This window comes from Echeneis naucrates, chromosome 10 (genome assembly GCF_900963305.1).
Source record: "Echeneis naucrates chromosome 10, fEcheNa1.1, whole genome shotgun sequence".
Classification (NCBI taxonomy): domain Eukaryota; kingdom Metazoa; phylum Chordata; class Actinopteri; order Carangiformes; family Echeneidae; genus Echeneis; species Echeneis naucrates.
This window is the reverse complement of record NC_042520.1, coordinates 416088-435323: the sequence shown is the minus strand read 5'-3', so window position 1 is coordinate 435323 and position 19236 is coordinate 416088. Positions and strand designations below refer to the sequence as shown.

Sequence of the window (19236 nt, the reverse complement as noted above, 5' to 3'; positions counted from 1 at the left end):
CCACCGGACGGGACACAGTTCTCAGGACATCCTGTCACACCCAGTCCACTTCACAGGACCGGACCCTGGTTAACCTGTACCCACCCGGACCACAGACCTGATGGACCGGAGCAGGGACAGGAGGGGGAAGAGGAAGAGGCTCTCAGTATCCAAATGAAGATGGAGACGAGGTCTGGATCAGAGCGTCTGGTCTGATGTGGTTTAGAACTGGGACTTAGGATCTGTTATCTGGTGTTGGACTGGTGAGGACAGAAGACAGGGCTGGGTCCAAATAGTGAGCTCCAACAGTGACACTTCAAAGTAAGAGTGTTTAAAAACCTGTCATGAGTTCTAAACACTCGTCAATATTTAATCATTTCAGTCTGACACATTTCATAAATTATCAAATATGTTTTATTAAATATTTGGCCAGACGTTTAGAATTATGGTTTTTTATCTTTGCTGCAAATAAAGCTGTTTATATGAAGCCATGTATTTTACTTTGGAGGTACACAAACCGAAGATAGTGCATTTTCAGTGGGCTGGATACCTTTATTTTGAAATGTGAACCGGAAGTGGTGGTAGCAGGTGATCACGGTAACTTCACGTCCGGCTCACAGAGTTTCTGCTCCTGGACTTTCCAGTCCACTTCAGACTAGCTCCGGACTCTACTGGTTCAGTCCTCAGGTAACACACCTGCCGAAGTCCAGAGACCAGAACCCGGACTGGCTCAGAGGTGAGACTCTTTAAATCTGTTTTAGACCGAGACTTGGATCAGATCTGTGTTAGGGTCCGGTCGGTCCCAACGAGTCCTGCAGGAAGCGGCTCATCCCGCTCAGAGTGCCGATCCCTCGGACCAGATCAGTTCTGGCTCCCGGACTCCAGTCCGGTTTTACTTTGGTGGGCTTCGGCTCTGACGGGAGAACTGACCCATCTGATCCGTCAAAAACGCTCTGGGGTCCTGGGGGTCTGAGGGTCTGGGGGTCCTGGGGGTCTGAGGGTCTGAGGGTCTGGGGGTCTGAGGGTCTGAGGGTCTGAGGGTCTGGGGGTCCTGGGGGTCTGAGGGTCTGAGGGTCTGGGGGTCTGAGGGTCTGAGGGTCTGAGGGTCTGGGGGTCCTGGGGGTCTGAGGGTCTGGGGGTCTGAGGGTCTGAGGGTCTGAGGGTCCTGGGGGTCTGAGGGTCTGAGGGTCTGGGGGTCTGAGGGTCTGGGGGTCCTGGGGGTCTGAGGGTATGAAGGTCTGAAGGTCTGAGGGTCTGGGGGTCTGGGGGTCTGAAGGTCTGAGGGTCTGAGGGTCTGAAGGTCTGAAGGTCCTGGGGTGTGAGGGTCTGAAGGTCTGAGGGTGTGAGGGTCTGAAGGTCTGAAGGTCCTGGGGTGTGAGGGTCTGAAGGTCTGAGGGTCTGAGGGTCTGAAGGTCCTGGAGTCTGAGGGTCTGAAGGTCTGAGGGTCTGAAGGTCCTGGGGTCTGAGGGTCTGAGGGTCTGAACGTCCTGGGGTCTGGGGGTCTGAAGGTCTGAAGGTCTGGGGGTCTGAGGGTCTGGGGGTCTGAGGGTCCTCATCAGTTAGGACAGATTGTGGTGGAGACGTCTCTACAGGGTGGAGCTGTGATGTCATGGCTTCCTGTTGACCCTCAGTCAGTGAACCCTCTCTGCCTCCAGTGTTTGCCCCAGCAATAAGACAATGACAGTGAGACAGTCTGGACAGTTTGGACGGTTTGGACAGTTTGACCATTTTGACATTTTGACATTTGGACGGTTTGGTGTGAGGCAGTGATTCTGTGTGAGACGTTCAGGAAAGCAGGAAACCTGGGCGTTCACATGGAACACAAACATCCTCTAAAAGGGAAACTCAACTTCCTGTTTCAGCCTCAGAGTAAAACAGACCTGGCTGACTGTGATGTCACTGTGATGTCACTCAGAAGGTCAACCTGGGGAACAACCCTGCTGATTGGTCAGAGCACTTCAAGCCCCTCCCCATCAGGAAACAACTGATATTAGAGTTGGGGTTGTTGTGTTCGATTCCCGCCCCTGCAGAGTATCCTCCTTTTGGTTCTCCAGGTTTAGTTTAAAAACCTGTGTACCAGGTCTGGGACCAGGTCTGGGACCAGGTCTGGGGTTCAGTTGTTAGCTAAGAGACAAAAGACCAACAAAGTGTGTGTATGTGTGTGTTTCACCACTTAATTTCCTAAACAGGACGTTGGAAGTTAAAATTACCCAGAGTTCAGTGCAGGGTCTAACTGAGACCTGGTGGATCCTGGTCTTTGGACAGGAACCAGGATCCTCAAAGACCTGACCCTGAGGCAGGACCAGAGAGAACGTCCTGGATGTCTGTGAACGCAGCATGCAAACAGGTCCTGGTCCTGGAAGGACAGGTGTTCATCCTGGTTCTGGATCTGGACCCCCCCACCCCATTCGGACACACAGAGTTCCCAGAGTTCTGTTTGGTTCCAGTCACAGCTCGGAAACAATCAGCCTTCTGTTGGTCACAATAGAGCTCACTGTTATCACTCTGCCTCGCACGCCCACCCTCTCTCTAACCCTCCCATTCAGGGGAGGTGTCTCACCCTGTCTCTCTCACTCTCTGTCTGTGTCCCTCTGTCTCTCTCACTCTCTGTCTGTGTCCCTCTGTCTCTCTCACTCTGTCTGTCTGTGTCCCTCTGTCTCTCTCACTCTCTGTCTGTGTCCCTCTGTCTCTCTCACTCTCTCTGTCTGTGTCCCTCTGTCTCTCTCACTCTCTCTGTCTGTCTCACTCTGTCTCTCTCAGTCTCTCTCACTCCATCTGTCTCACTCTCTCTGTCTGTCTGTGTCCCTCTGTCTCTCTCACTCTCTGTCTGTGTCCCTCTGTCTCTCTCAGTCTCTCTGTCTCACTTGCTCACTGTCTGTCTCACTCTCTCTATCTCTCGCACTCTGTCTGTCTCACTCTGTCTCTCACTCTCTGTCTCACTCTGTCTGTCTCACTCTCTCTGTCTCTCTCACTCCGTCTGTCTCACTCTGTCTCTCTCTCTCTGTTTGTCTATCTCTTTGATTGACAGGCCTCTCAGCGTATCACTCACTGTGTTTAGGCTCCGCCCTGGTTTGTCTAAACTTCCTGTTTCAGCTGCTAAACTAATATCTTTGAACTGGGAAACTTTATGAACAGTTGGCGTTGAAGCTATGACTTGTAGCTGGTTAGCTAACGGTTGTCAGGGTTACAGTCATGACATCACAGAGTTCATCTAAATGTTTGTATCATTTTATTCAGAAGGTGATGTTGGGGTTGGACTATTATTATGAAAGGGTTAGATTATTCCACAAACCCTTCAGAGGTCAGAGGTTGAGGAAGAGGGGGGAGGAGACGAAGATGACGAAGAGGCGTCTGGGTGTGTCCAATCTGTTGGAGGACAAATGGCTCAGATCTTTACCATCATCAACCTCGTCCGTGGACACCAAAAGGATCAGGTGCACCAGAAGTCCCAGTCCGGTCTGAGACCGCTCTGTGGACATCCCTGCCTGAGGCTGACTAAACGAAGGGGTCGGTCTCAGACCTGGTCTCAGACCTGGTCTCAGACCTGGTCTCGGCCTCCTCCTTCCAGAGGAGGAAGTAGGATGGGAGTGTCTGTTTCCTCATCTCTGTCTTTATCTGCAGCTTCCACTTCCTGTCCCCTCGAAACCTGGACCTGGTCTTTTCTTCCTCCGTGTCCTCAGACCAGTCCTGTGATCCTGAAGCCCTGAGAATGAGCCCACCTCTGAGGCTCAGGGCGGTCAAAGGTTTGATTCCCTCATTCCACTGAGTCTGGGGGAGGGAACAGGACAGGAAGCTGTGACTCACATCCTCCTTCATGCTGGACAGTGTGTTTGTGTGTGTTTGCTTCACAACCATTTTGGTGTCTTCACTGACTGACTGTAGACCTGCAGACCTGGTCTTCATGAAAACCTCAAAGCGCTAACACACACACACACACACACACTCACACAGTTGTCTCTTTGAAAACTCTCCGCCCTTCAGCTCGGGGCAACATGCCTCAGCTGCTGACACTCCCTGCATCCTGTGTGTGTGTGTCCGGTGTTCTTTGTTCATTGTGTCTCCAAAAAGAAAAATGTGAGTCCATGAGTTTTCAAATGTGTCTGTTTGTGCTTCTGTGAAAGATGACATCATTCCTGATGAGGTGGGGGTCGTCTGTACAGAGGTCAAAGGTCACCCTGGGTTGTGTTCATCATGTGATGTTCATCCTCTGTGTCTTTACTTGGCTGGCGGGGTAATAACCTTCGAGGGTCAAAGGTTGCAGTGATACCATCTCACTGTAGTGACTACAGGCTGTGCAGGCGGTTCTGGTCCTGGTCCCTGTGCGTGGACTGAAACCTATTCTGTCTTGGTCCCTGCAGATGGACTGCCGTCATCAGCTCCAGTAGGTCAGAAATGGCCCAGCTGTTTCCCAGACGTGGAGGAGACGCCATCAGACCCAGACTCCATGTTGGTCGTCATGGCCTCACTGGATGGCAGCACGCCGGTTGAGACGCTTCTGGGAGCCATCCACCTAGAGAGGTGGGGGGTCGGGGGTGGGTGGGGGGCAGTGACAAAAACTTGATGATGTAACTGACTCACTGACAAAATCCAGATAAAATTTGATCCAGATACTATCTGGATCCTGTGATTCCAGATCCACATCCACTCCTTGGTTTGTGATCAACGACAACTTTATCCTACATTTTACATGTAGTCCAGGTCCACATGCTGACGTCTGCTGGCCTCTTGTCTCTGCAGGTACCTGAACACCTTCCGCCGAGCTGGCCTCCTGTTGGCCAGAGACTTCACCCACCTGGATCATGATGCCCTTGTCAGTCTGGGTGTGACCGCCACGGGTCACAGGAAGAGGATCCTACGATTGGTTGCTTACGTTCAGAGGACCGAAGCTCAAAGAGCCAATCACAAGGTGGAGCTGGACCACCCTAGCGCCCGGTGCCAGTCTGTGACGGTGCGAGGTCAGGGCACCGTGTCCCCCGGTCAGTCCACGACGTTCAGGAACAGCTCGGCTCCGGATCTTACTGCCATGCTGAGGAACGCAGATCCAGGCAGCAGCAGAGTGGAAGTGAAGCCTGTTCCTAAACCCAGAACTGTCTTCAACCGCCGCAGGACTGCACCCATCCACTTCTGTCCCCCAGACCCAGTTCTGCCCCCCCCCAGGAGGTTGTCCCAGGAGTCCATATGTTTCACCGTGTTAGAGGATTTTACGTCAGGGGACACGGCGCCATCCCGGGACAGGTTGCCCTTTGGCCTCAGTGAACAGTTGACCACACCCAGCAGAAGGCCGAGTCCGAGTCGGAGCTTGTCTCTGTCAGACGCTGGGGGGCTGTTACCTCCAGTCCCGCCCAGGTTGAACCATCGGGCCCTGCCTTCAGTGTTTCAGGGCTCCCCGCCCTCTTCGGCGCCTTCTTCACCCATACAAACAGACACCCAGGCCGTGTCTGCTCCGACTTCCTGTCTGGACAGCAGTGTGCTCTCTGGCTCCTCCCCCTCCAGCTCATCCAAAGTAGGGGGGCTGGAGATGATCTCCAACGACATCTACTGGGGCACTTTACCTGGATCTGCCCCTGAAGAAGGGCGGAGATACTGCAGTCAACAGTCGGCCCCTCCTACCCCTCCCAGACAAACCCCCGAGAGGAACAGGTACAGTGTGAGCCTATTAGAGGAGGGGGGCGGGGCACTGACACAAGTCCTACAGGCTGGTCAGTTCCAATCAGGAGAGGGGGGAGGGGTCAGTGAGTCTCCGTCTCTGATTCCATTTGTTTCTGTTTCCAGCAGAATCTTCTCCAACTCTTCAGGACCAGGTCCAGGTGAGTTCAGAATCCGGGTTCAGTCTAGACCAGATTCAGTGTCCAAACTAGACCAGATCTGTGCTTCAGCTAACTCTGAGTGTCCTACAGTGTCCACCAAAGACCAGGAGGAGAAGATCAGTCCATACTGTGAGACGGTTTATCAGACCAGGAGACAAGTCCACAAGGTGAGCTTCTGTCCTTCACTATGTCCTTCCCTGTGTCCTTCTCTATGTCCTTCACTGTGTCCTTCCTTGTGTCCTTCACTGTGTCCTTCCCTGTGTCCTTCACTGTGTTCTTTACTGTCCTTCACTGTGTCCTTTACTGTGTCCTTCACTGTTTCCTTCCCTTTGTCCTTCACTGTTTCCTTCCCTTTGTCCTTCACTGTGTCCTTCCTTGTGTCCTTCACTGTGTCCTTCCCTGTGTCCTTCACGGTGTCCTTCCTTGTGTCCTTCACTGTGTCCTTCAGTCCTAAACTCTTTAATTGTCGTCCTTGTCCAGAGTGAGAGAGGCAGAGTAGAGGGAAGTGAGACAAGAAAGGAAGATGACCACGAAGAGGATTATGGGTAAGACCAGACCATGTAGCTGTATCACCAGATGAGCATGTGATTGGATGACCCACATGTCAATCATGTGATGTAATAGTCCCAGTGTCCCCTCAGGTGTCAGAAGTTGTCCTGGACGAAGCGTCTGTCTCAGGCTCTTCAGCCCGGAGACTCTCAGGGCTACAGTACAGTGGGGGAAGCTCCGCCCCCCACCCTCTTCCTGCCTCCCCCCACCCCCTCCTCTGAGGCCGATGAGGACTTGACCATCTCGCCGTACGCCAGCTACACATCCCTCACAGAGAGAGCCCCGCCCATCATCAGCGGCTGGCTGGACAAGCTGTCTCCACAGGGGTGTGTTTGATTTACACGCCTGGGTGTGATTGATTCCCAGAGAGAGATTCTGAAGGAAGCGTCTGTGTCTGTGTTGTGTGTCAGGAGTCATTCTTCAGTGCTGCTTGCATTGCTCCGTCTCCTTCGCTCTGCTCCTCCCTGTGTTTCCTGCCTCCTAAGGAGCTGCCTCATCACCTTCTCCCCCTCTTCCTCCTCTGACTCTTCATCTTCCACTCGGTGTGTGTCTGTTTCCTCTTCCTCAGTCAGTGTTGATTCACACTTTATGAAGGAGATGATGATGATGGTGATGATGATGGTGACGAAGGTGCGTGTCTGTTCTTCAGGAACTATGTTTTCCAGAAACGCTACGTGAAGTTTGATGGTAAAAACTTGATGTACTTCGGCAGTGACAAGGTACGTACACAACTATTAACAATAACAAACAACAGCAACAGGAAGTGACCAGTCAGTACCAGCTCTTTTTCACTTCCTGTTTTAGGACGTCTACCCTAAAGGAGTGATCCCATTGGCTGTCATCCAGATGACCCGCCCAGCAAAAGACAACAAGTTTGAAATAGTGACAAGTCAAAGAGTCTTTGTGTTCAGAACAGAAAACGAAGGTAAAGCACAGCGTGATGACAGTGATGATGATGTTAATGATGACGGTGATGATGAAGATGGTGGCCTCCCCATTCCTCAGGCTTGCGGCGGCGGTGGGTGTCCACACTGCAGGAACACGTCCAGGAGCAGCTGGTCTTTGGGCGGAGGCGGTTCGGTCCTGGGTCTCACTGTCAGAAGCATGGCGCCCTGGAGCTGAAAGGAACCAAATCCAAAGTTTATGCTGCCATCAACACCGACCAGATCTGGCTCCACAAGAGTGAGCAGGTGAGACGTAAGCTCCACCCACCTGCAGGTTAGGTCACTTAATGGTGACATCATTTCCAGTAAATTGGGGAGGAGACAACAAGCTGATTGGTGGAGTCATGGTGACGTCACCTGTTGTAACCAGTGTATGTCTCTGTGTGTCTGTGGTGTCTCCTTTGTTCCTCCGTTCTCCATTTGTGTGTCTGTTGTGTAGTGTTTCCGTTCAGGTATTGGTATCACAGTGATTGAAGCTCGAGGTTCGACGATCAGAGACGGAAAGCACCGGAGCTTCGAACTCATCACGCCTTACAAGACCTTCAGGTACCAGCAGTCTGATCTGGACCTGACTGAACTGGTCCAGGACCTGACCCCAATACTGTTACCATGGTGACCCCTCCGCCTCACATCAGAAATCTGTTTGGCGTCCTCAGCTTCACAGCAGAGTCGGACCGGGAGAAGCGGGACTGGATGGAGGCCCTGCAGGAGTCCATTGCCGAGACATTGTCAGACTACGAGGTGGCCGAGAAGATCTGGTCCAACCGGTCCAACAGGATCTGTGCTGACTGCAAGGCCCTGAACCCGGACTGGGCCTCCATCAACCTGTGTGTGGTCATCTGCAAGAACTGTGCAGGTGGGACGGTCGAGATCCAGACCAGGTTCACAGTCCACTCATGAAAGCTCTGAGGCGCCTCCAGAGGTCCAACTGTGGTCGGAGTAGTCTGCTCCGGAACAGACCAGATCAATTTCCAGTTTACATACCTGTGACTCGTACATGTGTGTTTGTGCAGGTCAGCACAGAGGTCTGGGGACCATGGTCTCTAAGGTCCAGAGTCTGAAACTGGACACCAGCGTGTGGAGCAACGAGATCGTCCAGGTGAGACCAGGACTGCCGGGTCCTCCTGTGGCGGTCTGTGGACAGCTGACCTGCTCAAGTTGTGGTCACATGACCTGCGATGACCGACCCAGACAGGTGTGTTGTTTACCTGTGTATTTGTGCTCAGCTGTTCATCATGCTGGGGAACGACCGCGCCAACGACTTCTGGGCAGCTCGTCTGTCCGTCTCTGAGGAGCTCGACTGCGACGCCTCACCTGAGCAGAGGCGGAGCTTCATCACCCAGAAGTACAAGGAGGGGCGGTACCGCCTCCCCCACCCCACAGTTAGCAACCAGGAGGAGCTGCTCAAGGTCAGAGTCAATGTCTCTCTCTCTCTCTGACTCTGACTCTGGGTCAATGTCTCTCTCTCTCTCTGACTCTGACTCTGGGTCAATGTCTCTCTCTCTCTCCCAGTGTGTGCTGGGAGTGGAGATCGGTGAGAGTGTGTGAGTGAGCTTTCAGACTAAAAGTCTATTTTTCTCTTTTCTTTTCTTTCCTGTGTGTCATTGTTTGGTTACTGGTTTAATTGTTTAGTGTTTATTTAGTGTTTAGTGACTTTTTGGTGTCTTTGTTGGTGTTTTTTACCGTGTTTCGTGGCTTCCCGGATGAACAAAGTGGTGGTGTTCCTCAAAGATCAGGCCTTTGTCACCCAGCTGATCGAGAGCGGGCCGAACCTGGAGGACGAGTTCCTCCAGGTCTCCCCGCTGGCGCTGCCCTCGACCCGGGTCACCGTGTCCGGAGTCCCTCCGTTCATCCCGAACGAGGCTCTAGAGAGAGAGCTGAGGAGGTTCGGGAGGTTCGCGAGCGGGTTCCGGTCGGTGGGTCTGGGCTGCAGGGACGCCAAGCTAAAACATGTTCAGTCCCTGAGGAGGCAGGTGCTCATGGTGTCCTTCAGAGTGAAGCATGAGGACAGCTTCTACATGGTGTACGCCAGCTCCGGGTGCGGAGATGTGGGGCACAAGCGGGTCGTCTGTCCGCACAGGCAGCACCCGGCGGGGGCCGCTCCGACAGCGTGGGGCCGGCCTCCGGCTGCGGCTGGAGAGGCCGGAGGAGAAGTCGCGGCTCCCAGCTCCGGAGCTGAGCCCCCCAACAAGGGGCGGGTCTGAGGCTGAGCAGGTGAGCGCTGACCATGTAACCATGGCAACGGGTGGTCAGGAAAATACTGTGGGCGGGGCTGAGCAGGGACAGGAAGGTGGTCAGGGAGGGAAAGGGGGCGGGGCTGAGCAGGGGCAGGAAGGTGGTCAGGGAGGAAAAGAGGGCGGGGCTGAGCAGGGGCAGGAAGGTGGTCAGGGAGGAAAAGAGGGCGGGGCTGAGCAGGGGCAGGAAGGTGGTCAGGAGGGAAAGTGGGCGGAGCTGAAATAGGGACTTTTGTTTTTAACTTTTTTAACATATATGCTCCAAATCACGGCCCTGAACGCCTCACTCTGTTCCAGAGGTTGAAAGATGGGCTTGGCAGATGTAACCAGGGGGAGGTTGTTCTTCTGGGGGGGGGACTGGAACTGCTGCACAGATTGGGTGGATAGGACGGGACAGGAGCCCCACCCTCAGTCCTCCTCTTTTCTGGACCAACTGCTGAGAGAGTCTGATCTGGTGGATGTTTGGAGGACAAAACATCTGTCAGCCAGGCAGCACTCTTGGGTAAAGGTGACAGATAACAGAGTCAGTGCAGCCAGACTGGACAGGTTTTACATCTCTGGGTTTTTTATTCCCCGTATAACAAATAGTAGCATCCTCCCTGTGGGGTTTACAGACCATCACTTAGTGAGGGCAGAGCTGTTTTTATCCCCTACCCAGAGATCATCACCATTCTGGCATTTTAATGTGAAACTTTTAATGGACAATACCTTTTGTGAAAATTGTAAACTCTTTTGGTGTTATTGGAAGTCCAGAAAGGAGGATTTCCCCTCCATTAGTCAGTGGTGGGAGGTGGGAAAGGGGCAGATCAGGATTTTCTGCCAGAAGTACACGGCCTACTCAACCACCAACACCAGGAGGGCTGTGGAGCAGCTGGAGAAGGAGATCAGGGAGCTGGAGAGTGCATCCCCAGCACCCCCAGCAGCTGAGCGGCCTTCTGAATGAGAGAGCCAAGGGAGCTCTGGTCCGAGCTCGCTTCACCAGACTGAAGGATATGGACGCTCCAACCACCTTCTTCTTTGGTTTAGAAAAGTCTGAGGGCCAGAGGAAGAGGATGGTGCGTCTCCGTCTGCCGGACGGGAGGCTATCTTCCAACCCGGCGGAAATGAGGCATGCTGTGGATTATTATTCTGACCTGTTCCGGGCGGAGGACTGTGATCTACTGGGGCACAACCTGCTGGATGTTTTTAAGGAGTCTTTTAATAAAGGAAACCTTTAATCTCCCTGCTGCCCAAAAAGGGGGATCTAACGCTTTTAAAAAACTGGAGGCCTCTGGCTCTTTTATGCTCTGATTACAAAATTTTATCCAGGGCTTTATCCAACAGACTAAAAGGTTGTCTTGGACAATTGATTGGGGTCAACCAATCATATTGTGTCCCACACAGATCCATACAGGACAATTTGTTTTTAATGAGAGACATTTTTGACATTTGCTAATGTTATAATCTAAATGTTGGCATTTTAGCAGTTGATCAAGAAAAGGCATTTGATCGTGTGGATCATTCGTTTTTATTTGCCACTTTGCAGGCGTTTGGTGTTGGGGAGCACTTTTTGTCTTGGGTGAAACTTTTATATAAGAGTGTGTGTTGAGTGGTGAAGGTGGGGGGACGCCTCAGCTGTCCTGTAGAGGTGAGAAGGGGGATCAGGCAGGGTTGTCCGATCTCAGGGCAGCTGTATAGTATTGCCATCGAGCCGCTCCTATTCAGGCTCAGGAAGCGGCTAAAAGGACTTAGTCTGCCTGAGCCGGCCCCCCCTGTCGTGGTGTCAGCCTATGCAGATGACATCAGCATTCTGGTCCAGGATCAGAGGGATGTCGAGGAGCTGGAGAGGAGCATAGCCCTATATGAGAACGGCTCCTCTGCTCGAGTAAACTGGGGGAGGAGTGAGGCCTGTCTGGTGGGGAAATGGAGCAGGGGGACCGCTCCTGGCCTTCCTGGAAACCTGCAGTGGGGGAGTACAGGGATAAAGGTTCTGGGGGTTCACCTGGGCAGTAAGGACAGGGAAAGGCAGAACTGGGAGGGAGTGCTGGGGAAAGTGCAGGCCAAGTGGTCTAAATGGACATGGTTGCTACCTCAGCTGTCCTACAGGGGAAGAGTTCTGATCATCAACAACCTGGTCGCCTCGTCCCTGTGGCACAGGCTGCAGGTGTTGGTGCCTCCACCTGACCACCTGGAACAAATACAGCGGCTCCTGGTGGACTTCTTTTGGACTGGGTGTCATTGGGTAAGAGCGTCGGTCCTGTACCTCCCTGTGGCAGAGGGGGGTCAGGGCCTGGTGGACATCAGGTCTTCAGCCTTCAGGCTTCAAGCAGCTCAGCGGCTGCTGTATGGACATCCCCCCTGCTGGTCGGCGTTGGCCAGCCTGCTTCTTCGGAAAGCTGGCCGGCTTGGACTGGATAAGCACCTTTTCCTTTTAAAACCAGCTGGATGCGACCTGGTGGGGCTCACACCCTTCTACAGGTCACTGCTTGATGCTTGGATGACATTGACTGTCGCCCGACCCCCTAAACCTCGGCCAGGGTTTTGGCTCTTTGAGGAGCCCTTGTTTTTTAACCCCCTCCTGCCTGCTGCTGCCCTCTCCTCGCCATCACTGAGGGAGAAACTCATCGGGGCGGGAGTGGTGAAGCTGGGTCACCTCACCACTGGCTGAGGTAGCAGGGATTAGATCCCTGTGGGGGAGTGGACTGAGGACAGCGGTCAGCTCCTCTCCCTGGGAACACCAGTGCTGGCCACATTTAGCACATACAGCAAACAACACCTGTACCTCAGCTGCATCAAGCTGCTGAACCTCCACTGGCTGGCTGGAGTTCGGGAGTCGAGGTGGACCGGGGTGTTGGAATCAGACTCTTCCCCTAAAGGCTGCTGGCGTCTCCTGTATAAGTGTCCCGTTGAAAAACGGATGGCCAACCTCCAGTGGAGGATTATACACGGAGCTATAGCTACGACCAGACACAGAGCTCACTTGGACCCCGGCACTGAGGAGAACTGCCCCTTCTGCCCTGAACCTGAAACCCTCCAACACCTGGTGCTGTCCTGCCCTCACCTGGCAGGACTGATGGACCTCCTGAACGAGTGGGTGGAGACCCAGGGAGAAACCATCTCTCCATCCCTATTTGTGTTTGGTCCCAGATACACCCCCAGGAAGAGACAGTCCCTGGTTTTGATTAATTTTATCTTTGCAGCTGCTAAGTTGGCGATCTGGAGAACCAGAAAGAATCAGATGAGGGGTGAAGGCTGGACTGACCCGGTCCGCTGTTTGAAAGGTTTGGTGGTGGCTCGGTTGAAAGTAGAGCGAGCGTTTTTCACCCTGACCGGGAACATGAACGGGTTCAGAGCCTTGTGGGCACGTCCTGATCTCACTGGGGGACAGCCCTCAGCTTGGCCTAGCTTAGCTCAGTTTAGTTTAGCCTAATTTAGATTTAGCTTTTTTCTTCCACCTTAGTGTGTGTGAGAGGGTGTGAATATAAGTTTCCATGTTTTTTGGTTTGTACTTTTTTATTAATTTAACTTTCTGAATTTCCTGATTTTTATATATATATATATATATAAAACTTTTAACTTATTTGCAAACGTTTTTAAGAATGAGCTATAAATAAATTTTGGTTAAAAGTCAAGTCTCTGACTTTGTGTCAATGTCTCTCTCTCTCTCTCTCTCTCTCAGGTCTTGTGCTCAGCTGTCTCTGAACAGACACTTTTAAAAACCGTCACTCAGATTTTCTCAGAGGCAGAGTCAGCTCGTCTTGTCAGTGGCTCTAATGGCGGCCAGCGAGACCATCAGCTGGTGGATCACTTTAGCACTTCAGGTCTGGACTCTGTGATCTATTATAATCCCTGTAATTCGATCTGACCGAGTCCAGGTCCAGTCCCTGATCTTCAAGGTGACACTGTGTGTGTCTCTTCTCAGATCCCAGTGTGTATGATGAGATCATGCAGCCCGTTCTTCACTCTGGTTTTCTGTACAAGTCCAGTTCCGTCCAGAGGGGGACACTGTCCAGGAAGACACGAGAGGGTGAGGGGGGGGTGAGGTCAAAGGTTACTGAATGTTATGAATCTTTGATTGGAGTCACCACTGTACTGTCGTCATCAGCTGTTTCCATGCTGTTCCAAACCTGTTCAGTCTGATTGTGTTTCACCGCCCTCTTCTGATCCTGTCCAGACTTCCAGAAGTTCTGGTGCTCAGTAGATCAGAGTCTATTCCTGTACGAGTCGGACCGATCAGCTGATCCCTGCTTCCAGATCAGTGTCAGAGACATCGTCTGTCTGGGCGTCAACCGGCCAGATTCCTCACACAACGGCTTCATCGACAGGTACAGATGCCTCTCTTGTCCTCACATTGCAATAGAAACGGCCACTCTAAGTGATGTACTGTGTTTTTGCCCTGCTCCCTCAGGTTCCGTTACACCTTTGAGCTGTACCTGACGTCGGAGAAGCTGTACCTGTTCGGTCTGGAGACACCTGACGACCTTCACAGTTGGACCAAGGCCATCGGAAAGGTCAGGGACTCTGACTCACCTTCATCACCTTCATCTTCGTTTGAGAGCCTAAAGCTCCTTAATTCCTGGTCCTGGTCTTGGTCGATATTATAATCATTATATTTCCAGCGGCAGCAGTTACAGAGTGACCAAGTTTATGGCCCAAGTGGTCCAGGTTCAGTCTCAGCCCTTAGCGCTAAAGAGTGTAAACATTCAGCTGGTCTGAGGTCAGAGGTTTGATGGGTCCTCAGATCCACCATGTGGTCCAGCGTATTAAAACCCTGGACCCACTCTATTTGGTCTAATGCTGGTGGCATGTCATCCTTCAGGCTGCGACGCCGCTCAGCTGTCACTGTCTCCTGAACCGGGAGTTTGAGCGTGTGGGTCTCCTGCGGTACCGGGCCATGCTGGATCCTCAGCAGTGGAAGGAAGCTTACTTCGTCCTGCAGAAGTCCAACCTATTTATCTGTCCCCGGAACGACGGGGCCGCGGAGGACATTATCAACCTGAACCGCCTCCAGGAGCTCAGTCAGTGTCCTCAGTCCTGGTCCTGGTTTCCAGATGCTCTAGGTCTGAACAGTTTGATGAACCCACCTGTGTTTGTGTTGAAGGTCTGGCGTCGGAGAGCGAGAACCAGGAGAAGAAGGACATCCTGGTCCTGGTGGAGAGGGGGAGGTGAGAGGATGGTCATCTCCTTAGATACTGCTCCACGTTGTCCCGGTTTTGTTGTCTTCATGGCTTTGTTTGCTGTCCCCTCAGGACTCTACACCTCCAGGGGGTCGGCCGCTCTGACTTCTCCCTGTGGTACTTGGACATCCAGAGGGCAGCTGGTGGGAAAGGAAACACCCTGAAGGAACAACAGCTGAGCAGGAACGACATTCCCATCATTGTGGACAGCTGCATCAACTTCATCACTCAGTATGGTGAGGGACCAACCCAAACCAGAGGAGACCTGAACTGATGATGTTGGGAAGAACTCATGGTTCTGGTTTGTACAGGTCTGGGGCACGAGGGAATCTACAGGAAGAACGGGGCCAAGTCCAGGATCAAGCTGCTGATGGAGGAATTTCGTAGAGACGCTCGGAACGTCAAACTGCGGATTGGAGACCATTTCATCGAGGACGTGACGGACGTCCTGAAGAGGTTCTTCAGGGAGATCGAGGACCCGGTCTTCATGGCTGACCTACATCCGCTGTGGCAGGAGGCTGCCAGTGAGTCCAGACCAGGGCCTGGTCCCATATCCTGGTCCCAATTCTTAGTCTCAGGTCCTGTTTCAGGCCTAGTCTCAGTGCTCAGGTCCTCTGTGTCCCTTGTGTGTCCTCAGAAATCCCCCAGAGGACTCTGAGGCTTGACCGGTACAAAGACATAATCCGGACTCTTCCTCGGGTCAACAGAACCACTCTGGCTGCTCTCATTGGTCACCTGTACAGGTGAGGTCACACTCACACCTGACACTGTGGCGCTGTCCGAGCCGTCAGGTGAACTAACAGCCATTGTCCCTCAGGGTCCAGAAATGTGCCGGTCTAAACCAGATGTGCACCAAGAACCTGTCCCTGCTCTTCGCTCCGAGTCTGTTCCAGACCGATGGGAAGGGCGAGCACGAGGTCAAGGTCGTAGAGGACCTGATAGACAACTACCTGCACGTTTTCGATGTGAGTTTCCACTGACATCATCAGCTGACATCATCTGATGACATCATCAGGTGACAGGTTCTCTGTTTGTGTCTCAGATTGATGAAGAGCATCAGACTCAGATCGAGCTGGAGATCAGTCTCATTACTTCCTGGAAGGACACACAGGTGGTCTCATAGTGATGATGTCACTTCCTCATTTTACACAAACATCACAAACTCTGTAAATGTGACCAATTAGTGACTGATCAGTGATTGTATGTGCAGCTGTCCCAGGCTGGTGATCTGATCATTGAGGTTTATCTGGAGATGAAGATTCCCGACTGCTGCATCACTTTAAAGGTAAATCTGAATTTTAGCTATCAGTCAGTCATTCACTGATTGGTTGTCATTAATTAGTAAACAATCAATGATGGTGACAGACAAGTCACAGCCAATCATGAGGCAGCAGTAAGTTTCTGGTTCCCTGTTACCTCCCATTACATGCTGGGAAGTGGTCAGACTGAGGTGTGACACTGAGTGACCTCTGACCTCTGCAGGTTTCTCCCACCATGTGTGCTGAGGAACTGACCAATCAGGTTCTGTACATGAGGAATGTCCCGGCCGGAGACAAAGATGTGTGGATGACGTTTGAGGCCATTGAGGACGGACAGTTGGGTGAGATAGCACCAGAGAAACACCTGTCTGTCTTTCTCTGACACGTGTCTGTCTCTCTCACTCTGACACGTGTCTGTCTCTCAGAGCGTCCCTTGCACCCGAAGCAGCGGGTCCTGGAACAGGCCCTCCAGTGGTGTAAGATGGCCGACCCGAGCTCAGCGTACCTGGTGGTGAAGAGAGTCCCCAAAAGAGAAGGCCTCACCATCCTCACCTGTAGGTCCCCAAAATGACACATCAGCACACACACACAAACACAAACACACACTTTATACACTGTGCCCCCCCCCCACCAGCGTACCACAGTGACACCATGAAGCTCGGCCTCCTGCGGTGCAGAGAGGAACCTCCAAAGCTTCTTCAGGGGAACAAGTTTCAGGAGAGAACTTTTCAGATCAAAGACCAAAAACTGCTGCTGATCAAAGACAAGAAGGTAAGACCAGGTTCAGATCAGACCAGATCCGTAGACCAGGGTTCTGTCAGATTAACCTGTCTGCGATTTTGTCCAGAGCATCAAACCAGAGAAGGAGTGGTCTCTGAGGTCCATGAAGATCTACATCGGGATCCGCAGGAAGCTGAAAGCTCCAAGCAGGTAGGAGGAGCCTAATGTGCTGGACTCACCGGTCAATATCAGACAGATCAAACCTGCAGAGGTCAGAGGTCAACTGCGTTGATACACCATCAGCTGAATATTAACAAGTGGTTTCCTGTAGGTGGGGCTTCACGGTGATGTCAGACAAACACCAGCTGTGAGTATCCAGCTGTCAGTCAGATGATGTCTGATGCATTGATCTCTGTCTGACTTATCTGTGGCCTCTGACTCAGGTACCTGTGCTGCAGCAGTGAGGCCGACCTGTGGGAATGGATCAGCAGCTTCCTAAGAGCTCAGGTGGGGTGACTCTGTAATCCTGGATTCAGATCGGGACCAGGTCTCGTGGTGCGAGTTCCCCGTTGACTCTGGTGTGTGGTATTGTGCAGAACGATGATCCCGGTCCTCCGGTGCTGAGGCGTCACTCATCCTCGGACATTTGCAAACAGAAGTTTGGCACGATGCCACTCGTCCCCATCAGAGGAGATGAGAGCAACAGCAGCATGTTTTCAGCCAATCAGACGCTGGTGAGTCTGAACTGGATCCTGGTTCCATCTGATCATTTAGATATTCACTGTAAAACACAAGCGAAGGTCTGAGACTTTATTTAATCTCCGTCCAAGATGTTTGCATATGATGCGTATTATTTCTATCACGCATATTAAATATAATATAGAACAAACAGACACTGATCTGACTCACATCAGCTGTTTCCTGGAAATGATCAGACTTCCTCTTCCTTCCTCTGCAGAGAAAGCTCCATGACAGACGAACTCTCTCCATGTACTTTGTGAGTATGTTTTCTTTTCCTGTTTAGACTGCCATGACTCTGCTTTTATTTTGAAGAGATGGGTTTAGGAGGAGGTTTTGCAGGACTCGGGTCTTCACCATTTCTGTGTCTTCAGCCCATGAAGGTGCAGCAGGACTCTCTGGAGGACCGGTCAGAATCTCCTGACCTCCCCGAGCCGCTCTACGAGGAGGTTGGAGACTTCGGCCTGCAGGTCCTCAGGTCTTTGGAGACCAGCTTCCTGTCCAGCAGCACAGCAGAGACCCATGAGGTCCAGGACCACCCAGGGCTCAGACTGGTTTCTGTGGAAACCGGACATCTGGACCCCGTGATGGCCGCAGACCGGGTCCGGACAGTTGGAGGCTCTGTGGAGACTCTGGAGCAGAGCGGTAGCAGTGGAGGGGGAGGAGATGGAGAAGGAGACTGCAGCTCTCTAGACCTCAACCCCCCCCAGCAGCCAGAGAGGAGGGGGCGGGGCCAGAGCATCTGCACGCCATCACAGGAACTCCTGCTGCAGGAGCTGTCTTCTGCTTTCAGGAAGACTGAGGAAGAAGAGGAGGAGGAGGAGAGGCCCTATGATGTCTGACAGAGTGGGGGGTGCACTCTTTGCCACAGACCCTGTCTAGACTCCAGGGGGCAGCACAGAGATATTGCCGTGACGTCCTTAATCTCAAGTCCAGGATCCAGATCAGACTGGAGGAGACAGTGATCAAAGTTGATCAATAAGTAAACTGTTAATTGAGCAGCTGAGTTCTAACAGACTCTCAGAACCAGGACCAGGACCAGGACCAGTTGCCTGGTCTTCAGATATCTTACATTAAACCTTTCTTCTTCATTGTTTAATCCTGGTGCCTATATTACCCACACTGCACTTGGGCTGTCATTTTAGTGGGTGTTATAAGTGTGATGTCACAGGTGATGTCACTGCAGATGTCCACAGCTGCTCTGCGTCTGATGCAGCTTTGTCCTCAGCTCATTGTTCCAGAGCAGCAAACTAATCTAGGTGTTCCCCTCGGGGTTCCCATCAGTGTCACTGGTCTGAATGTGGAGTCGTCTTGTGATGCTGCTTCATCTTCAGGAAACAAATTAAATACATTTTAGTTTGTAATCAGCAGCTTCTTGGTTTAACACGTGATGTCACTCTCAACCTCTGAGCTCTCCTGATGACATCACTTCCTCTTCACTGGAGACTCTTTATAGTTAACACACTCATATTGTTCCTGTAAATAAAAAACTGTTTCTGTCCTTTTCCATTGTTCATGGTGATAAATTCTCTGATGGCGATTAAAGTGTTTGGGGAAAAGGAAGAAATGTTAAAACGTGTTCCAGAAAAAAGTGCACATCTAACAGGCTCCGTATAAAACAGTTTATTTTATCAGAAATTGGCAGAAAATTAACAAAAGAATCACTGAGAACAAAGAAACAAAATATAATCTAACATGAGAACAGGCCAGAGTGAGTGAAGGATGACAGGAAGAACCAGTCTGATCTGGATTGGATCTGATTCAAGGATTTCATGAGACTTTATTGTCATTCCACCAATATATACTGACACGTGATGAACAAAGTTAAGAGCTGAGGCCCGGTTCAGCCA

General features: G+C 52.0%; 1 protein-coding gene across 2 annotated transcripts; it reads left to right on the top strand.

Moving 5' to 3' along the window:
- Positions 1-602: 602 nt before the first annotated feature.
- On the top strand, positions 603-19209 carry arap3 (ArfGAP with RhoGAP domain, ankyrin repeat and PH domain 3). Of its 2 annotated transcripts, none has more exons than XM_029512974.1 (35): positions 603-715; positions 4338-4497; positions 4717-5619; positions 5755-5786; positions 5877-5953; positions 6267-6331; positions 6428-6661; positions 6985-7054; positions 7140-7260; positions 7341-7525; positions 7719-7825; positions 7936-8135; positions 8293-8378; positions 8506-8688; positions 13172-13313; positions 13415-13519; positions 13667-13817; positions 13901-14003; positions 14312-14510; positions 14594-14657; positions 14742-14905; positions 14981-15193; positions 15307-15412; positions 15487-15634; positions 15712-15780; positions 15880-15954; positions 16152-16269; positions 16354-16482; positions 16563-16699; positions 16776-16858; positions 16980-17015; positions 17092-17155; positions 17245-17382; positions 17607-17645; positions 17761-19209. In XM_029512974.1, the coding sequence occupies exons 2-35, from the start codon at positions 4424-4426 to the stop codon at positions 18226-18228; spliced, it is 5088 nt and encodes a 1695-aa protein (XP_029368834.1). In that variant the 5' UTR covers positions 603-715; positions 4338-4423; the 3' UTR covers positions 18229-19209. The 2 variants fall into 2 exon arrangements, with proteins under 2 accessions (XP_029368834.1, XP_029368833.1); XM_029512973.1 differs by having other exon boundaries at positions 5752-5786.
- The last annotated feature ends 27 nt before the right edge of the window (positions 19210-19236 follow it).

What these genes read in the sequence shown, in the direction of transcription:
- arap3 (XM_029512973.1), top strand. Translation starts at nt 4,424, where the DNA reads ATGTTGGTCGTCATGGCCTCACTGGATGGCAGCACGCCGGTTGAGACG. An exon ending in GGAGCAACGAGATCGTCCAG is followed by an intron (nt 8,379 to 8,505) that starts GTGAGACCAGGA and finishes ATTTGTGCTCAG; the next exon opens with CTGTTCATCATGCTGGGGAA. An exon ending in CATTGAGGACGGACAGTTGG is followed by an intron (nt 16,270 to 16,353) that starts GTGAGATAGCAC and finishes TCTGTCTCTCAG; the next exon opens with AGCGTCCCTTGCACCCGAAG.